The sequence below is a fragment of the Amblyomma maculatum genome, chromosome 10, assembly GCF_055883805.1.
Source record: "Amblyomma maculatum isolate TAMU_Amacu chromosome 10, ASM5588380v1, whole genome shotgun sequence".
Lineage (NCBI taxonomy): Eukaryota > Metazoa > Arthropoda > Arachnida > Ixodida > Ixodidae > Amblyomma > Amblyomma maculatum.
In genome coordinates this window covers 33,465,811-33,487,891 of record NC_139353.1, presented here as the reverse complement: position 1 = coordinate 33,487,891, position 22,081 = coordinate 33,465,811, and the positions used below count along the sequence as shown (strand labels likewise).

The 22,081-nt window shown below is 41.4% G+C and overlaps 1 protein-coding gene across 1 annotated transcript; it reads right to left on the bottom strand.

Moving 5' to 3' along the window:
• Nucleotides 1–2,148: 2,148 nt before the first annotated feature.
• Nucleotides 2,149–20,439, bottom strand: LOC146176117 (calcium-independent protein kinase C-like). Its single transcript, XM_084582452.1, has 9 exons — nucleotides 19,446–20,439; nucleotides 17,176–17,227; nucleotides 14,449–14,614; nucleotides 13,501–13,532; nucleotides 12,556–12,638; nucleotides 10,166–10,298; nucleotides 8,910–9,046; nucleotides 8,023–8,065; nucleotides 2,149–4,541 (listed from the first exon to the last, which is right to left on the bottom strand). The coding sequence occupies exons 1-8, from the start codon at nucleotides 19,920–19,922 to the stop codon at nucleotides 8,027–8,029; spliced, it is 1,119 nt and encodes a 372-aa protein (XP_084438578.1). The 5' UTR covers nucleotides 19,923–20,439; the 3' UTR covers nucleotides 2,149–4,541; nucleotides 8,023–8,026.
• Nucleotides 20,440–22,081: the final 1,642 nt, after the last annotated feature.

The following is a 22,081-nucleotide window of genomic DNA, read 5'->3' as shown; positions in this document are numbered from 1 at the left end:
CAAAGCAAGATCCTTGAAGCAAGTTTCATCCATATCGACTTATCCAACTGCACATGTTTATCAATAAACATTTTTGCAGATTGTGTCAAATACCGCAAAATTAAGTAGCTCTGACGCAAGTCTTCTGTTCGATATCGTTTTTGACTGGGTTAACACATGGAACACTAAATTAAACAGTAATAACTGCAAATACATGCGTGTTTCTCGCGGCAATACCACATTATCTTCATATCGCCTTAACGCTAGTAGCCTCGAATCTGTGCTGTGTTACAAATATCTCAGCATATTTATTTCTTCAGATCTTTCCTGGAAGATGCACATAGACCACATAACCAACAATGCTAATTGCATGCTAGGCTACATATGCTGCAACATCTTTCTTCTAGTCCTGTAAAATTACTCCTTTACAAATCTTTAGTTCTTACTAAATTGGAATATGTTGCATCTGGAACCTTAGTCAAGAGACGCTCATCAATCAACTTGAATCTGTGTAGAACTGGACTGCTCTTCATTTTTTCAAATTATTATCGCAACTCCAGCGTCACAGCTATGGAAGAAAGCCTATCATTACCAATGCTTTCCCAGGGCTGTTTCACAAGATATATAATAACAACCCCATCCTTCGCAATAAATTGATAACATCTTGTTACATTTCAGCTCACATCGACAATCGTCATAAGGCTGGTGTTCCTTCATGGCACACCAATCAATTTTACAATTCATTCATCTTCAGCATGTTGGAATCTCTTTTCCCGATCTCTTGGCAAAATATCTGATAATTTGGAGTTCAAAGCTGTTGTAACTAACCTACTATTGTCATAAAAAGAGGAAATTGTAACATTGCCATTTTTTTTAGATTTTTTAGCCTATTTTTCAGGTCACAACAATCTTTCAAAATGGCATTGCCATATTACCGGGTCATTTTTTTGTTGTCTTGTTTCTTTGTTTGCAAAACTTACACTTATGCTTTGTATCCTTATCCGTTTCTTTTGCCCTTTCCTTGTAATCTATGTCATTACATTGTTAACTGCTTTATTCAATTGATGTAACCTCTATTTTTTCCTCATGAACAGCACATTTTAATTATACATTTATTTTACAGCAGTTTTGTTTTTGACTTCCTTGCATGACAGAGGCAGGCATCATGCACCTCCAGAGAAGATCAGGGGACATCTGCTATACATTTATTTTACAGCAGTTTTATTTTCGACTTCCTTGCATGACAGAGGCAGGCATCATGCACCTCCAGAGAAGAGCAGGGGACATCTGCATTGAAGCTTTTTGGTGATCTCTAAATTGTCCTATCAATTAAACATGACTTGATGCCTTCCTCCCCCCCCCCCCCCATTTTCTACCAAAGCTACCGGCTTTGTAGCGCTCTGAAGCTCACCGAATAGCTTTTAAATTATCACTTGTGACAGCTGTTGCTGCTAATGTTTTATTCGATGTGAGCTTTTCTTGTTCCAGCTGTCGTGTGTTGGTGCGGTACATTAGCACCTTCCCAAAGGGCCCAAGCTTGGCATGAAGTCGGCCCTGCGTAGGCAAACCAATCAAAAATGCTCGGGCTGGCCTTGCTGAATGTCCTCGGGCAGAGGTTGGTTTTTGATACTGGCCAACCATCATTTGGCGATGCTGGCCGAATGCGCCTGGCCGACTTAGTGGAGGAAAATAACTGCACGAAATATTCTGTACGATGTTTGTTTCACTGGTTTGGCTTGTGGGGTTTAATATCCCAAAGAAAGTGACACCAGATTGGAAGGCTCTGAAAATTTCAAACACCTGAGGTTCCTCATGTGCACCACAAAAGCATGGTACAGGGCGCCTTGCTTTTCTCCTCCACAGAAAAGCGGCCACTGCGACAAGGATGAGTCCCGCATCCCTGGGTTCAGCAGTCAAGTGCCCTAACCCCTGAGCCACTGCAGCAGAATTTTTGCAGGAAAAGTGCGTGCCTACAAATATGCTATGCCAAGTTCGGAAATAAGATGGAAATAACATTTCTAAGCTTCAGTAGAGGTCAGCTAGAGTGAAGAAGGAGGCTAGAAAAAATGTAAACATGTAAAGGCTGGTTGCATGATGTCATGCCCACACTCACATTCATTTCTTTTGGCGTGCTGTTGGCCACAAAACCAATTAGTCACACTCAAGACGATGATGACAACAATGTTTATTGAAAGCAAAAGTACAAGTTTACTACACTATGCAAGCATAAGAACTTGTATAAGATGCAAAATCCAAAGCATTGAACAAGAAACTTGTGACCACAATGCAAATAAAGATATAGTACTACGTGGAGATGGGGATCAAATTGGGAACCAGAAATAACCAGATGGATAACATGCAGGAACTGAGAACAAACTAATGCCAGTTACATGCAATAAACTGACTTTTTTCCTCATGCAGATAAAGGAAATGTCTGTTTTATATAACAACAGCTCACAGGTACAACTTTTTCCACAATATGCAAGTGCAGAAGCAAAGAATGCATTACAGTTCCCCATACAGAACAAATACCTAACCTTAAATATAATACAACTACTACTAAAGAAGCAACACTAAAAAAAGAAAAACTGCTGGTTCTAAACCTACTACATTTCTAAGCGAGATGCACCCTATGCATGCCCGAAAGAGATGAACCTCACTTGATATACCAGCCACTTCAGTGCTGCATGGCTTATACCTTCATAGCAGTAGCACTGTTACTTTGTTCTGTTCCAGTCGTAGCTAAAAGAGAAGCTTGCAGAGAAAGCATGATGACACATTAAAGGGCCACTGTCCAGGGAAGGCCCTTTTAAGAAAAGGAGCCCAGTGTTTCGATCAGGTACCGGAGATAGTCTGTGCAAAATTCTACAGCGACACGCGCGCCGCTAAGCATTGAAAATACAATTCAAAGCTGTCTCATGCTCTCCTTTGAGAAGCCAGCTTCACCACTCCCTGCGCTGGCCCGATAATGACGTACGTATCGGGAACGACGTCCATTGGTCCGTCTAGCTGACTGACGGGAGAAGGATGGGTGTCTACCGCTCGCAGCGCGCTTTTCCCTCGCCACGGCCAGACTGAATCCAGCGGCGCGCGCTCCCTCGACCGTTTTTTTTTTTTCGCGCTTGCGGAGAGCCACGCCCCACCTCCCGCCAAACGCGGAGGAAGAAGGGGAATTTGTATTGCGGAGGCTAGACGACATCGGGCAGGAGAGTGAAAAACCTTTGCGAGGGAACGGAAGGAGAGAGGCAGGATAGAATCGGGTGATTGCGGTGGCTGTAACTGCGTTATTAGTTACTCTTTTCAAAAACATTTTGCGGCCTTGCGTTCCAGGGGCGAAGTCTCACAGTCACCGGGGAAGAAAATATTTTCGACCGGAGGGTGGACAGTGGGCCTTTAAGCAAGAGCCCTGAGGCAACTCAAGGAATGGTTCATATGCAAAATGCTTGCCACTTCCTTTCTTCATGCATTTAAAGATCCATAAATGCGAAGTGAAAAGCGAAGCAAGTGATTTACGTGGCTCACATGTTCGATATCACTGTGACAAGTGATCCATCAATGAACACACTACAATGATAGATGCTGTCACCAGACTGTGCATTATTTGTCCATTGCTTAAAACACAAGCAGGCCCCTAGGCCATATTCATTAAGCAACACTATAACTCCAGATTCTAAGACTGTCCATAAGATGCTTTCCTGTGGGATTTTATTTTTAGCACGGAACACCTGTGCAATTAATTATGCAATTTTCGGAAGCTGTTACGATCCATGCTTGCTCAGCACTCCCTTAATACCGGTCCTCCTACCTCATCTCATGGTGGCTGTATTTTTTTCAGCCCTTCCATGGTCAGCCTAGGCCCTTTGTCACAATGGCTCACATGTCTTTAGTGCAAAATGGCTGCCTCAAGGAACTTGCGACCTTTTTCTTCATGATCAACATACCTTGCCAATCAATTCTGCTCCAACAAAAAGCAGCATCTCTGACGCCACCTGCCGCTTCAGAAAATATGTTGTTGCCACAAGAAAGAGCATGCTGTAAAACCATTTTGTTCTACCTTTACTTTGTCTCTGCCAAGTTATGGGTTCAAATCACTCTCCCTTGTTTGCCTGCGAAAACTTCACATGTAATGTTTGCTAACACTGCCACCTGCCACAAAAACATTTACGACAGGTGTATTGTGGGCCCGCCACAAACGTAACAGGAACATTACTAGTTTCACCGGTTACAGACACAACTGGCTACATTCTTAGTTCTTGGAGTCGCACATCCCTGCAACTGAATTACTGGGCTATCTCCCTCAGTAACAACCTGATTACAATGATCGTAACTATGCGCTGTACAGACTGGCTATATCCACCCAGTGCACAAACAAATCTAACCCGCAGGGTACTAATAATGTGCTGGCCTTAAAAACATCCTGTTCCAGCAGGATATAACAATAAAGCACACAAGAATACACCAATGCAGGGTTATTGTCACAAGTAGGCTTGCTTGCTTCACAAATGTGCAGCGACTTCTCACTGCGGCATCTTGCACAATGGCTACTCCTCAATGTGGTGTACCTGCAGTCCGTTGAGGAAGCTTTACTAAAGCCCCTTACTTGCATGCATCTCCACCAATTAGGACATTACCGTTTACAAGGCACACAATAAATGACCAGAATAAAATTTAAAAAAAATAATAATCAAGCCACAAGAAGCTGTAACTATGTAACTATGTGTTCAGAAAAACAAGAACTTCACAAAGCCTTTACATGACTGCCTGATTTTGAAGATGCATGCTTTTCAAAAGCCCACCCCAGTGCTATCAAAAATTTCATTCGAAATTCGAAAAATTTCAGTATTTGCACACCTCTACAGACTAGAGAATAAACAAGTCCCAATGTAAATGTACGCATCCAAGGATCCACAAGGAAAGCCGGAAAACGGGAGCCATTAACGGCGTCACATCCCACTCCTTAAAAGTGGAGCTCAGGTGTCTGTCAAATTTTTATTTACAGTGCATTATGCTGTTTTTATCAGCAGCAATGAATAAGTAGTGCAAGTCTGTAGACTAACAGACAGCTCAAGCTGCAGATGCACCGGTCATTTCTTTTAAGTTGATTTAGTGAACTTTATTTTACACGGCAGACTCCTTCATAAAAGCCACCTGCACAACAAACAAGCTTGGCCACAAAAAAACAATGCTCTTCTGAGATACATACATTTTTTATGTATTTTTTATGTACTATGTATTTTTATTGATAGATGACACATTCAATAGCATTGTAGCATTATTCTGAGGGAACTTCTTTTTTTAAATGCTAGCTCTAAACAAAGCTGTAGCTGAAGTTGAAAACATGTGAACAAGAAAACTAGATTCTCTCCTTTGCTGCCATATGGATACTAGCACTAAAGGTTGCTGTTTCACCCAAGCAATGCGAAGCATTAGCTGAAACACTGCTTCAGTGGGAAATACACTTGAACCCTATTATGAGAGACATGCAATGGAAAGCAGTTTTTGTGTCTTATAAGAGAGGTCCCTTATAAGCAGGGTACCACATTTACATTTTCTAGCCATACCTTATTTTGGCGTAGGCATCCTACTGTTAAAATATGCAAAAAAAGAAGGGTACACCATGTCGCAAAAGCGTTATTACGGGTTTCATTTACATATTGCATTTCCTTGGTGGACCACCACACTGACTACACCCTGTAACTTTCTTATATTTATTTACTATTTACTGCTGAAATAGTTTTAAATCTTGGTATGCTTCATGGCTGCACTGAGGCTGTTCAAAACAGCCTCTTCCAGCTTGAAAATCAGGCCAACAGCCTCAAGGCCAATGTGACAAAGCTGTACATGTTGGCAAACTAAGTTTGCAGCGATCACAAAGTGCAATCGTGACGTGACGTAGCACCACAACTAGCGATTGGCAACTAAGTTATGTGTCTGGTAACACTACAAGAATTCAAGTCAAAAAAGTGCCATGAAATCTTAAAAGTAACCAGCTTACCACCGAGCTGCTAGAAGCGGCCAGAACTATTAAACACCACTAGCAAAAATATCCTTCAGAAATTTTTGCTTGTTTTGGTAACAGCAGCTTTGAGTAGCAAGTCTGTGAGCGTCATTAATCAGACGAAAAATAAATGAAAAGCAAATGAGGCATTTCTGAGTGGAGTTGAAACTGATTGAATAGCAAACAGAGCAGTTTATTTGTCCTTGCCAGAGCAGAACCACTTTTGTTTTTGTTTTGGTCTTGGCTTGGCTATGTCTCACTTTCTAGGCACACTTGTTTATGTCAGCGGCACCAGCCGAGCACTTTCTTTGGATTTACCAGATAGATTTGTCGCTCATACTGCAATGTAACATAATAGACAATTTTCGCTATATTCTTCAGACTAGTGGACACAACACCTACGGTAATTTGTGATAGGAAACTCCACTAATTGGATAACCCAACGCACACTCTCAATATGCTTGCTCAGATACTTGCATATGCAGTCGCACTTGTGCTCTTCGTGGCAAGTCTGAAGAGCTTCTCTACATTGCATTCCCACTGCACGGACTTCTTTAAGTAATTTTATAGCTGACTGACCTGCTCTTTGTTAGCTGAAGTTATAATTAATAATGATGGCACAGGTGTGTCTCTCTTCTTTTGTTTTCACTGTAGCTGCTACTGAAGCAGGCGGTGGATGGTGCCGCATCTAATGTTAAAATGTCTGTTACAAGTAAGACTGAGTACCCAAATTCAAGGCTAATTTGTCCTTTATAGCCAATTGTTTTTGTTACAAGTAAGACTGAGTACCCAACTTCATGGCTAATTTGTCCTTTATAGCCAATTGTTTTCTACATCCAATGTCTGTTAAAAGAAAGGCCCAATTAATGAAAGTCATAGGGTGGCCAACCATTTGGCTGAATGGTGTCTCTTGTACCCGATTGTCTGTTACATCAGTGTCTCTTAGAACGGGGTTAAACTGCATTTAAATTTTTAGGCTCTATACCAGACGTTCCAGCTAAATTATGATTGAAGCCCTTGCCCCACGAAACTGACTTAGAGCACTTGAGAGTTACCTACCCTTGCGACCTCGTATACAGGATATGTTTTTCGTCCATCAAAGATAATTAACCCTTTTTGCCACATATTTCAGGAACACCCACTCACTGTGTGACAGATTCTCAAAAACTGTTTGCCGCAAGCTACAGCAGCAAACAGCACAGTGGCAGCTGCCCTACATCTAGGAAAATAAGCACACATTTACGTTCTACAGGAATGTGCACATTGGAATTTTCGAAAATGAATCAAATAGGAATGTAGGATAAACACGCCTTCAAATATTGAATCGAATATCAAACATTTAAAAAGCGAAAAAAGAAAAGGGATAGCAACCATTGTTCCCCTTGTTTATTTCAGAATGCACATGCCAATAAAATTAAACTAAAATATTCACACACCCCTAGTGTTAACATATGCCCAACAGATAACAAGGCCAATCAAAAAAATATATATATATATATTTTTTTTTTTAACTTTAGTGAAGAAATGCCCAAAGTGAGCATAAGGTGCAACAGGAGTATACTCGGGAATGGCAAGCAGTGTGTACAGGGGCTTGCTCAAGTACACTCGGGTTTGATGTTCAATGGCTATATTAAGCGAAAAGTAATTAGCATATTTTCCATTACTGGCTTTCAGAATCTAGTCACATGTTCTTGGGGACCAGTAAATAAAGCTATGTAAATCGTGCCTTGAGGCAAACATCACAGCTAGCCATTTCTCAAAACGACCTACTTCTTTTGCACTGACTTATTTTTCTTAAGGCCAGTAATTGAAAAGTTATGAAGTTAGCTAATTAGTTTTTACTAATTAATTTTTCGAAAATTAAAAACATCAAAAACTAGGACAGGCAGCTATCAATTGCTCTCAATTGGCACTACAGGCTTAGAGTGTCCAGTGTTCTTTAAACGCTTGGTCACATCTAGCTGAGACAACACAAATATTGTAAGCGCATCACTAAAGAAATTCTGTACATGTAATGGAAGGAGGAGGTAGAAGTGAATACGCACAGTATTATATCTCTCTCGCATACGGGATGCTCCTGGTTGGGAACTAAGCGTTGCAGGGTTGAGGCAACATGAAAAATAGAGAAAGTCAATAAACAAGAATCCAAGCACAAAACAAAGAAGGATTTGTACTTCTGCGCGTTCGAAACGCACATATGCACCAGGAATCCAAAGAATGACACGAGTGAGGGACACCAATTAAAAACCTTACAAGGAATTTTTTCGCTCATTGCTTTCCAAGCTCTATATCACCTTACTCTGAACATAGCCCAGCTAAATAACCCTTAACCATTCAGAGCTCCCAAACTATCCACAATGCCACCATCATCCATCCACAACAGCATACTCAGGTAGTGATGTTAACTACCCTTTTATCACTGTTATGAGAGTATACTCAGTCACCATACCCTGAACCAATGCCAGAAAGCCTCATAGAGTCAAACCTCGGCATAATGAACATGGATGGTATAAATTACTGACTACATAAAACTGTTTCTAAACATTTTTGATGAACACGTGTATCAAATGTACTTCACAATTCCCATCAGCATCACCATCGAAATGGAGCTATAACTGCGAAAAAAATATCTCCATTTCTTTAGTGCCATCCCTATAATGACTAACATGTATTGCTCATGTGCATATTGGTGAAATTTTATGTTAAGAATCTTGCATGTACAAGCCCCTGATGACTCTTAAAGCATTCCCTAGAATTTTTACTATACATTATGCAATCCCTTCCAGTTCAAGGCTGGGCACAAACGTTCACAAGACTTAACTCTGTGAACAGCAGAGTGGAGATGGATGCCATTCTGAATATGCATTCTATAACAACAACAGCGCCCATGCTTTTGTGGCAAGCCCTACCAAAAAAGAATTAGTTTTCTCACCTTTTTCTTCTTTCGTTCGGCCAGTGTGTCACCGGAAATGCCCATGGCACTGAGCACCTCAGCCATTTGCACCGCATTGACACCGCAGTTGTTGGCAACGTTTTTCTGGCAGCGCTTGTGCGCATTAATGTTGCAGGCTGTGTCACAAGAAAAAAAACAATAGGGAACAGTTAAAACAGAATAATGAGACAGTTTTACCCTGCAATGACACAAAAACAGCATCAGACATCTTCAGGACATCTTCACATCTCAGCATACTGTTCACATTCTAAATGTCTCAAGTATGTCATTAGAGCACTAAATACACTCTTTATAGCACATCCTCCACAGTGGCCTTTCATCAGACATCCCATAAACATCCAGCTGCAGATATTATTGCTAACTTAAACTTGTATAAGCGAATTTCCTAACCTCATCTGCCCACATAACCTCATCTGCCTTCCCTGCCACAAATCCCTTCTCATGGAATCCAGTCAACTACCCTTAATGGCCACTGGTCATCTTGCCTGTGCACTACATGACCTGCTTATGACCATTTCTTCTCAGCGATTTTGACAAGACAGTCAACTCAGGTTTGTTCCCTGACCTACTTTGCACGCTTCGTCTCTTTTAACTTTGCACCAATAATTTAGGCTGAACCATTTTTGTTAGAGTTAATACACACATGGAGTAGTTTAATATAACAGAGCATAATGACAGGCCGCACAGATCACAAACACATTCAAAAGTAGGAGGTGAGGCAGTCATTGCTGCAGCTCAATTGGCAGAGCAATACATTTTCAGACTCTGCTGATGAAAAGTGGTTGCCTTTTCTTCTGCTTTGTTAAGCTAACTTTCATCTAAAAAAATTATCATGCAATGATGTCCAATTTTTGCTAATGCCATCAAAAAAAAAAAAGCCATTTTTCTATCTCTCCTTGAATGCAGTAATTGTTGCCTTCTTTCAAACACATATCAAAATGCAGTATAACAACAAAAAAATGTCCGCACCATTTCAATTAATGTTGTCCATAAACAGTGCACTATAAACAGGTTCTTAAATTTAAACTGGTTGCTCTAATATCTGGTCACTGTACTACAAGGACATTGTTCAGAATGTTGACTTATTTTGGAGCCAAACACGTTGGCTGCTTTAGATCATCCAAGGGATGACAGAGTAATAATAAATCTGTGTTTTGACAGAACATATGCCATCTGCACGCAAAGCTCAAGCGAAAGCACGGCTGTACAACTGAATCCTGCAACAATTTGCGTACCTTTGCAGTGCAGGCCTTGTCGGAAAAGGCCGTAAAGCAATGAACCACAATGGTCACAGAAGGTGGGTCGCGTGAAGGTCTGCGCGATGAACCGATGTGGCACATTGATGTTGAACCGACTCCCTAGAGCATCCTGTAATGCGGGAGAAACAAGCAAGGCAATGTAGACATGGGACTCTTGTGCAACAAATGATATTCTGCAAAAATAACTGGTTTGTTGTAAAATGTTCTGTGCAGGCCAACTTTCAATATTTTGTTTCAACACATTATTTTTCATTCAGTGCTGCTGAGAGGCTAGCCACATTAGCTTGCAGCATCTCCAATCGCATGCAAATAAAATCATAACTTCAATTAAAAAGCAGTCAACCTAAGGCAGTGTTTTACACAGCCAAGACAGCTGGAGCTGCCCTCACAACCCCGTTGCTGGCAAGTAAAGGTCAAAGTAAAGATCACAGCAGGCAAAAGTGAAAGATTTCACACCTCTTTCATGCAGCTGAGGTGCAAAATGATGTCACAGACTAATGAAGTCATCCACCATAGTCAATGCATTGTGTACTTCGGTTTCAACCAATCCCAACACTCCCGAATGAATTGCTTGACAATTGGGTTAAATCCAGCTTCTACCTGCTAATCGACCTTCAAGAGATTGGGACATTACAATGCACAGTGTAATACACCACACAGACACCAGCAAATGCCTCATGCCTAATCTATGCTTTAGTAGCATGATTCACTCGAAAAGTGTCTCTGAAGCAAGAGGCCAGAACGCCGACAACGTTCGGGCATCTCACTAGCAGCATTGTGCGAGTACCCTGCAATAATGGCCACATATGCCCACCAGCAGTGGTATGAGAAATCACACACACACACACACACACACACACACACACACACACACACACACACACACACACACACACACACACACACACACACACACACACACACACACACACACACACACACACACACACACACACACACACACACACACACACACACACACACACACACACACACACACAAAAAAAAAAAAAAAAGACGTACATAAGCGTGCAATGTTTTTTTGCCTCAAAGTTATCATAGAAGTATTGTAGCACATTTTCTATATTTTGTAATTTTTTTAGTGCTGTTTACTTTCATATGCAAAAATTTCCAACTTTTGTTTTCTTAAAGAAAAAATTTGTATTTGAGATTTTTTTATACGATATATACTGTTTATCCATTTCAATTTTTCTAAAATAAAAGTCCAATCTGTAGCTTAAGTTTGATGTATGCTTCAACAGGATAGTGCAAAAATTTCTTTGAGAAAATATATTTTCAAACATGTATCATAACTGCCTTCCTTTGGGCCGGTCCCGAAAGAGTTAACACAAGCCACCTTTGCAGGCTGATTTGCTCGAAACTGGGTTTGCCCCCAGAAGGTCACATCAGGGTTTGAAAAGCCTTTTCCAAGCACACAAAAACCTAAAAAAAGCAAGACACCGGGTAGGGGGACACTTTGTACCCATCATTGTCTGGTGGTGGGTTTCCAACCAAGCACCTCCCGCAGCCAAGCAAGGCAAATACCCCAGACACGAACCCACCCATCACCTAACCCTCCTCCTCTTTCATCTTCCATCTTCCCCTCTCTTCCAAATGTAGAGAAGGGAACTAGTCTTTCTTCTCCACTGTACCACCTACCAACCAAGGCAATGCACCACGGACGTCGACAATGGCGTGAAACTTAAGATCGAGCCAATAAGTGGCGATGCTCTCAATATTCAAAGAAGGGCCCCACATACAAGGCACGACTACGCAAGCAGAGTGTACTCTGGCATTACGCTGCATCACAGACCTGTTTGAATGAATCACACTTACTCTTTAGGAAGACCTCTGCGTGCTATCACTTCACTGCACACTGGCACACTGGCAAGACTTCAGCAGGTTGATAACCTCAGTTATGAAATTAGATTAAAAATTTGAAAAGGGCACGATGAATTCTGTTAAATCACAAGTACAGCCTTCTCAAGAAACAGAGATGCCAACTAGCAAAATGAAATAGATTGTGATCAAGGCCCCCATTCAAAATCAAATTTCATTTTACTGGTCAGTGTCTCTGTTTCTTTAAATGTATCCCCCCCCGGCCAGAGTGGATTCCATTATACTCTCGACATCATGAGCACAGCTCCGTGCATAAAGAATATGCCAGTCTGTGGTCGAGTTCGTAAAACTAAATGGCCAAGGTAGACTCTCTCTTGTCACTTATAGCTGACAAATGATACTGTAAGGCTATAAATAAGCGGTTTACTTTCGACAAGAGATCTGCCAGAGTTAATAATTAAGCACCTGCAATAGAGGTAGAATTTAAGTTTTTAGGAAATACAGAACAACTTTCATGTGCCACTGACCCCGTCATCACTGCATTCTTTCATGTTTGGGCATTTGGTAATGACATCCTGGTGACATCGCTTGTGGACCACACATGTGCACACTGTAATGGAAAACAAAACAGGATAAGTCCGAGAGTAGAACCCATCTGATCTACAGGCCAGGGCAAAGTGAGGTAATTAGCTGCATGATTTTGTACACCAGCAAGAAGGGAGAAAATAAATGCATTGAAACAAGAGATTACAAGCTTTCACTCTGTTTATTTTTTTCTGTTTTTTTTTACCAGCACAGAAAAGTTTCCTGTGAGACAGCTGTACACAAGCATTCATAGCTCTCTCATTATCTTTGATAACAAAGTACTTCTCCAAAATAACATATCAAGAAGGATGCATGAGGTGTGTCAGCCTTACTGTTCTAAATTGAAATCACTCTTTAACAAAAAAAAAAAAATAATAAATAAATAAATAAAAAATAAAGTCATCTCTATTCTGAACTGTACTAAAGATCACTTCGATCTTGATCCGAGAAGAGAAAATGGTATGCCTTGCATATAGCTGTTAGAGACAAAAGTTGCTGGGACAAGCGAGCCAAAATTAAAGCTGACTGCTCCGCTATGAGCAGGTCGCTTGAGACCAAGCCTGTAGTGGCAAAAGTCACATTAACCTACGGTAACGTATGGTAGTGAAATGAGGTTACTGATGACAAACATGACACCTATGCACGAAGGTCGCTTTCTGCATGTCCTGGAGACGTTTGTCCTCAGCAGCACATGAAATCACTTGTTTCAATAAAAACATATGGACAAGAACAATCTTTGCTTGGTCATTCACATTTCAACATGGAGCCACCATGAATGCACCAGCCTCAGAACCCCCCGTGCATATCTGTCTAGATTATTTCTGTACTTCCGATTCTTAAAGAGTGCAGTTGTTAAAACAAAAAATACAACTGCCTTGCATGCTTACCCTGACACTGGTAGCCTTGCTTGCCTATGCCCCTGGAGGAAAAGAGAGAAAAAGTAGTTCACTTGAGGATGCTAGAGCCACGAGCCTAAGTACTGAAACATGGAACACCTGAAGACAGCCTGGCATCAGATACTTTGCAATGCAAACGACTCGGGTAGGTATATACACAACTCTCCTATACATTTCATACAGAGGTGTTTGTTAATATAGGTACTTTAAGGGTTAATTTAACATTTTCAGCTGATAACCAGACTGTACTTCTCAGATCTTTTAGGAAATGTGTTATCTTTAGCAAATAGAGCAAAACTCTTATGCACAAAATGGAACTAATTCCCAAACGCACACAATAGCATCTTTTGCGAGTTGCCTTATACGACTGAAAACTAAGTTCAATGTTAACTTAAACGAGTACAACACAGACATTACCAGCCTGGTTATATATTATTATTGTTACATACACACTGCTGCCTGTAGAAGCAAGTCGAATTGAGTTCACGAAATGGGCAACATTATATGTGATACTACGTGCAAAGGCGAGACACTGAGCGGATGTAAAATATGACATTAATGACCCCAGTGGAAAGTTAAGGAAAGGTCTCATTATTGTACGCACCTCAAGAAATTTCCAGAGTTTGCCCTCAACGATGAAAGTTGTTAGTTATGAAAGCATGCGTGAAAACTTGGAGAGAACTGAAACTTCAGCTTTCCCAAATTGCCACCGCTGACACTAATCCCTGAACAAACAATAATTTTCAGGCCGGCAGTAATTAGCAAGTTATAATGAGCTCTTTGTAGCATTCAGAGTAAAGTTTACACTAAGCAGGGCTCGTCCAACTTCTTCCTCAGCTGAGGGATCGGGCACGGGCAACGAAAGGCCATCCTGGTACATATTTCGTCCCAAAGATGTCCATTATGGGGATTAAGACACAGGCACAATTGCCTACATACCAGATGAATCCATGGCAATGGGAGCAGAAGCTGGGCTGCCTCAGCAAGGTGGCCATGAACTTGTGGCCGTTCACCTGGTGGACCTTAGGCCGCATGGCTTCACTGGGTTGAATGAGGCTCTGCTGTTCTCTGCACTCGTTCTGCTCTTCTTCAGCCCCGTTCTCCTCTGCACAACATCAAGGTGTGAGTCAAGCAATGCTGATGAAACCATAAACAGCCTTTGCTGCAAAGGCAGTCTACCTGCATGAAAGCAATGTGAGCGATTGATTGATTGATTGATTGATTGATTGATTGATTAATTGATTGATTGATTGATTGATTGATTGATTGATTGATTGATTGATTTACTGACTGAATGATTGGTCAGGTAAGTAAGTGAGTGAATGACACACAGCTTTCTTCATAAATGATAAGGCCCAAGTTCCACCAGGCTACCTGACGGCAGGTGGTATCCAACATATGTGATTGTGGCATGCACAGCATAGGGGAAAAGGAACACAAAGTTCTAGCACTGTGGAATAATATTGGTGAGTATACAAGTGACAATCAAAGCAAATAGTTTTAACCACTACTGGAAATTCCAGTGGCTGTACATAAAAAAGTAAATCAGTGCTTATAGTGAAAAAGAACCATAAACTATTAGTATTAAAGGCAAGCAGAGCCACAAACATAAAATAAAAGTAAAAGGGAGGCTTTCTCCCAAACATGGGTAGCAGATATTCAATACAGTGCAGTTATCAACAGTATGAGTTGCTGAGGGGAATATGGTAAAAAAGTAAGTAAAAAGCATGATGGATCATTTACATAGAATACACTCAAAAGCACCCGTACCAAGGGATGACACTGGTTGTATCAATCCAGAAATTTATCAATGAGACTTCGGTACCTGTATTGCTACATGAAATAATAATAAAAAAGCAATGAAACAAGTTAAAAAAAAGGTATCGAGCTACTACAAACATATGTTGGTGAGAAAAGTCACAGAGATATTAAACGAAAATGCCAAGAAACACTTAGTTGGCTAACAGCAATGGAATCTCTGCCACTGAAGCTTAAAACCCCACGCCTGTCACATGACTCCTACTGCCTTATTGCGGTACCTATACCAAATCAAACGCTGACACAAATAAGCTCACTGAGCATTCTCGGCCTTGCTAAAATGTTTTTCTTATCCACCTGCAAAGTTTTAAATTTAATGTCACTAACACAGATATCTAAATCCACCTGTGATAGAGACCTAACATAGATCTATATCACCACACAAACTTATCAATTATTACTGATGCCACAACTGCTTCATCAAACAGAGCACCTTTCAGTTTCCCAACTGTAGCTGTCCAAATATCGCCATTCTGGAAACACACACCGCAGCAAAAAATTGCACACAATTCTCGGCATAACTCATTTATCACTCTGTTCCATAGTCTTCCACTGTGCTCTGTTAACATGGTGACAATGATCGAAGCCTAGGCTATTTATAAACTGTGACCATATGCCTCACTGCCATGTGTCCGTTTGCTATAGCCGCTCTGTTTCTGCAAAGCATTCGCACTACCGCTGTTCCATGCATCCTTCAATTGTCTCAAGCATTGTACTATTAGAGTCATACCCCACTCTGTCACAGTCTCAGCGCCATAGCATTTTTGTGTTTACAGCAAAGGTGAAAGGGGCGGGGGGCTGCGCAGGGTCAGTAAAAGATTCATTTAGAAGCTAGAAAACAGGATTTAAAAATCCTCCCACCGGTGCCGACTCAAGCTCATGACGTCCTAGCCAAAAAGTATAAGCTACCATTGTTTTGGAGAGTGTGGCTACGGCGTAACCTCTAGGATCCACACCCAAAAACCGGTGTTGACACAAGCGTTACAGCTTCAAAAGCAGCCAGTCAAGGCAACACCTGTATCTTCTCTTTTCTAGCTTATGAAAGTTTATGAAAGGCATAGTGATTTATTACCAAATAACTGTACCCTCTCCTACTTGGACCAACTCAGCCTGTAGTAATGTGTAACTAAATAGTCTTTGTGAGAGCGGTCTCTCTGCAACTAGAGCATGGTTCCCTATTGGTACTACAAACTACCGTTCGACCTCAGTGAGCCATTAACGTTTCACTTGCAGCTTCTCTATCAATTACCCATTACTGTACCAATGTAAACTTTATTTGATCACACTCCTCGTTCCTTTCACAAGCAGAAACTCACAAGAACTCAGCGACAAAGTGCATCTGCCTGGACTCGCTGACCAGAAGTGAAGAACTCTGTGACCATAACTTTAAGACTACAAACTGGATGCCATGATGAAATTTCTCGAACTAGAAAGCAAAGTCTCATTAACCGAACACTACAAGTAACTCAATAAAATGACAGCAGCAACTGCCAATTGAGACCATGACAGAGATCCCATGCACCCATATCCCTTCCTCTCCCAAACTGTAAATTACACAATCTCACCACCACCACCACTAGGCATAGTGAGGAAAACGGAAAGTGCCAATTTCTTGATGGGACGGATTTAGCCACCCCACTTCCATCTCTCAGTGGTTAGAGCAACCGACAGCTGTATCCAAGGGTGTAGGTTCAATCCCAGATGTGGTAGCTACTTTTCAATACAGGCAAAAAGCCAAGCACCCGTGTGTGTGATGTCGGGGCATGCTAAAGAACCCCAGGAGGTTGAAATTTCCAGAGCCCTCCACTACGACATCTCCCATAAACCAAACCAAATCAACTGTCTTACCAGGTAAAAGTTCGACAACCACATGAAGCTTTCCCGCTGGCTCCAGGTCAATCTGTAAATAATGAAACAATTCCAATTACTAACCCAGCAGATCAGGCTACCTGGCTGATGCAGTACAACAAGAAAACAGGAAAGGAAAAGCAAGAACAACTCAATACACATCCCTCAGCGATTCGGTTCACAATGGCAGGCAATAAACAGGGCAGGAGCTTATGATCCTTGGCCTGTATTGATACACTATTTTCTATGCCATAATTCATGCTGTACTAGCACTGTAAAAAAAAGAAAAGAAAAAAAAAGCAATTTCTTTCACCTCGTGTAATGAACACCACTGGATTTTGGTAAGCAACCTGGTAATAACAATAGTGAATGCTAGCAGACACTGTTTTTATATTCTGAAGCAACTATGTAATATAGAGCCCCGTCTGTCGAATGTAAGGACATCTATACCACATCTAAATGACAAACTACTAATAAAAATGTTCACTGAGAAATCAGAGGACCACGCCTGAACCACAATGAATTTTTCTCTTTAGACTGTCATATTAGGGTCTATAGCAACTTGTTGTGGTTAGGCTTCGTGCTTAATGTAACGAGTCATGCTAGAATGAATTCTACTTATGCTCTCCTTGGACAAAATTATGGGTCACTGGGTGAGATACATGCAAGGTTAAGCTAAAGTTCACTGACTACACTCAAGAATACATTTCACTGTATTTAGAAGTTACAGAAGTTAAGTCACACCGGATGAAGTATTTATTCTACCAGCCTTCTTTTTGTCCCATTTTTTCCGTTTCAAAATTTTTCTCAAGATTTTTTGCCCCATGCAATGAAAACACACCTAAAAATTTTCAGCAAGGTAGCTCACTTAAAAAAGAAACATATATTGAAAATCATCACTGCACAAGTTTGTCCTTTCTTTAGTCACCACTACTATGTGAAAAAAGAAATTTTCGAGGCTGGCTGCAACTCTCTAATACAATCTATTATTCTTCAAACATTCACAACAGACACCACTACATGAGGGATGTGATGACAAAATGGCATTTCAGATATAGACGATCTTCAATGACAGACTTGAAGTGAACAAGATTTATCGTAGTCACCAATTTAGACTTACTTCCTGTTCTTTCTGTTACGCACTCTGCACTTGCTTACAATAAAGTGCCCGTTTCCATAATGCGTGACAACCAGGATATATATTATTCGGTATAAATCAAAAGTACTTATATGACTGTTTGCTAATGTTTAGCCCACTATTTTGACATAAACCTCGACCTTCCTGATTTCTGAAAAACGTATTTGCCGCTCTAACGATGCTGATTCATGTAACATCGGTCAAGGCAAATTAAACTTTTTCCACAACTTCAATACGAATTAAATTGCTTTCTATTAGAGCTTGTCACAATAAAAGAAGAGGCTGCTCTTGTAACACTAACCAGCGTGTTCCAACCTTTCCCAAGAATCACAACTACTGCTAGTCTTTGCACAAGTTCAGCATAATTTTCTTTCCTCACAGCCTATAAGCCATTGCACGAAACAAGGAAATAAAATGACAAGGCTACCAAAAGGACATACAACATGCTGATAAAGAAGTAATGACAGCCTTTGTGGCATAAAATAAGTGCTAATAAATGTCTGCAGTACTCAAATGCACTTGGACACTGCTTTAAATGATAGACAGAATGCATAATGAGTGAAGGGTAGTCCTTGCATATCTTCTGACAGAGACAAATAAGCTCTGTTTAATTTCGCTTGTTTTCTTTTTATGTGCAACAGCTTCAGAAACGAGTTTCACACAGGATACACCTAAAGAAACAAACAAAAACAGCATGTGTAATGCAAGCACAGTAATTAAACCTGAAATTGGTCACGAACACACTAGCCGATACTGGAAACAAAACCAACCAGCTCATTGATATGCATTAAAAGCCTCTGATTCTGATTCCAGTATGAACTAGACTGCCTGAATGATCGCAGCTTTGCTTTCACATTGATAGAGGCACCCTAGAACCAGTTTGAACGAACAAATTAAAGTCTCCCCCTAGAATGAACATATCAACAAGCTATGAGCAGCATGTGTATCAGCAGTGATGAGTAGAGTTTTTGTTTCGTGACTGCATATGTGAATGATATTTTCCGCACTGGCGAAATGGATACTACACGACACTTCCATGGTAGAAAGAGTTGCATTGACCTTGACACTTCTCCGGGGAGTTGAAACAAATCACAAATTAACGAAGAATGAAATCGTGCAACAGCGCGCTCACCCAAACGTCGGTCTCGCCGCTGCCTTGCTCCTGGGCCAAATTAAGCAGCTCGTCGAAAGCGATGCTGCAGTTAGCAACAAAGTCGTAAGAACTCAGCGCGGAATGGAATACGGTGAATCCCAGGTTTCGAACGCCGTGCACTTCGGCCGCAAAGCACTCGTTCCAGACGGGCTTCAGAGTGCGCTGCTTGGTGCTGGAGCGACTCATGAACATGTCATCAACGCTGGCTGTCACGTACGGGTCGATCAGCACCTGCTCGACGCTCGAGCAGAGCACATTAGCGTAACGGGTGATCAAGTCCGTCGGCTGAAGATCCACTGCCTCGCATATCTTCAGCTTGACGGTGCCCGTAAATCTCGGCATCTTTGAAGCCTGCTCTGGAGACTCGCTGCTGTGCGAACCGGATGTCCTCTCAACAGCCTCCACTGCGCATATCGGCTCGTCCGGCGCTGCGCAACTCGAGCTACGTTGGGCCATGATAGCAGTAAACCTACACGCGCTGCACTACTACACTACGCGCGGTCGTGACCTGACGCCGACGTAATGCTGCTGCGCGTATCTACACAAGCCGCACCTGGAGACCGCAGAAAATAACTACAGCCGTCGATTCCCGGCCCTCAGCAGCCGATCAACGTCCGCAAAGCGTTGCTGAGCCGTTGTCAGTTGCGCAAGGACTCCTACGTTCATCCGACGCCAGGTCGACGCCTCAATCTCTTTATGCCTCAATGACCTCGACTCGCCTGCTCAACACGTGGACGACATGGACGTAACAAACATGCAACAAACCATACAACAAACTAAAGCCGTCGCCATGGAGACAGCGGTTCTAGCATAGCTGATATGAATCGATTGCTTACAAAAATCAGTTATGCCACTTCACCTTCACAAAGCTATAACAGAGCTTTCCTACACATGGTCGTACAGCTGGGGCCGTGACTTTTCGCGTTGTATTTTAATTCAATGCTCACCATCGACTATCAAAACTCTCTCTCTCTCTCTCAACGCAAAGAAACATGGTTACGTCACGTCACGTGGTCTTTTTTTCTTTCATCGAACATTTCATTTTGACGTCGTGACCAAACCTTAGAGCACAGACTGGAAATCAAAGTAACGTTGCTTGAAATGGCAAAATATTGAGAACGTTCAGCTCAAATTTTTTTGCCAGCCAACGGGCTGCCCGAGATTTTGTCTTCGAAGCACACAGAGCTAATACAAAGCATCACCATCACCCTCTGCTGCTGGCGCCGACCGACGACGTTCGGAAGAAACGAGCGCGAAAGCGCGCCCAGTGCAAAAGGCGTCGAATCGTCTGCTACTGCGCTCGCGCGTGTCGTCTGCATCACTTGCAGGGCCGTAATTGTCGAAATATTAACTTTTTATACAAAGCTGTCGCCAGGTAATATTCTGCTTGGGCTACCGTTCGTGACAATCTCTCTTGGATCTCGCCTCGGTGTCAGCTGCCCTCCGATGTATTCGATGTATTCAGGCATGGAATATGAAGCAAAGCGTCATGAAATATATCGTAAAAATGGAGCAGAAACAATGATAAAATGAAAATTTTATTCCGTCCATCATCGGTTACCCACTGTCTCTACAACTGTGATCATAATTGGCAACAACTTCCAGCAGATGTTTGACACATGCCCTGAAAACAGCTTTACAAACACAAGGTCAAAACATTTGTATCTAAGCTGTCAAGCGTATTCACTCGCAAGTAGAAGGGAAAAAATTATACAACTGTTAGTAGCCAGCTTAGCCCATTAAATAATGAGGGCTTATTGGCATAGCAATTGTAATCACCATATAGATCCTGAAATACAAATTTTCCACATAGGAATCTAAGTATAGGATAACTATAGTGTGGGCTATTGTACATCATCATTTTCTGCTGGAATTCGAATGTGCTGGCTTGATTGCATAAATACAAAAGGCTCCCCAAACCAAAAAGAAACTTGGCAGCAGCATTGATGGAAGGCTTGAAAGCTTCAAAAGTTTCGTTGATTACGCAAAAATGAGTATACAAAAGTAAAACTTCAGGGACCCAACATAAATTTGTTTAAGGGTCCCGACAAACTAATAATTTCTTCTTTCGACAGCATAACATAACTATTGAACAAATTACATGAGACCAGTTACAATTAATGACAATGGTGACATCAAATGAACACAACTGTTCAAACACTGCAGATAACTGTATGCCAATGGCATACAGTAGACCTGTTGGTGCGTGGTGAGTGACGAAGAGATACAGTTGTTAAATTTAAGGTAGCAATGTTGTATGTAACCAGGTTGTGTATATTTAGGCTACCGAATAGAGCAAATAATTCATTCGGATGCTCATACTGAATATTTTGTGCAACTATAGAAGACCTTTTTTCTGGAAAGCTTAATTATGATGGGACCAAACGTGTTGAATATGTACACCCCCAAACAGATAAATAGTAGTTAATATGTGAATGAACAAATGCATAATAAAGATAATGAAGAACACCTAGCAAGAAGAAATTTTTACACTTAGAAAGTGCATGAAGGCTGTATGACAATTTTTAATGACTGAGCGGGCACACAAATGAAACCTTAGTCTATTCCTCAACCAAGAATTCCGTGCTAGCCACATGTTGAATAGTTCTGTTATT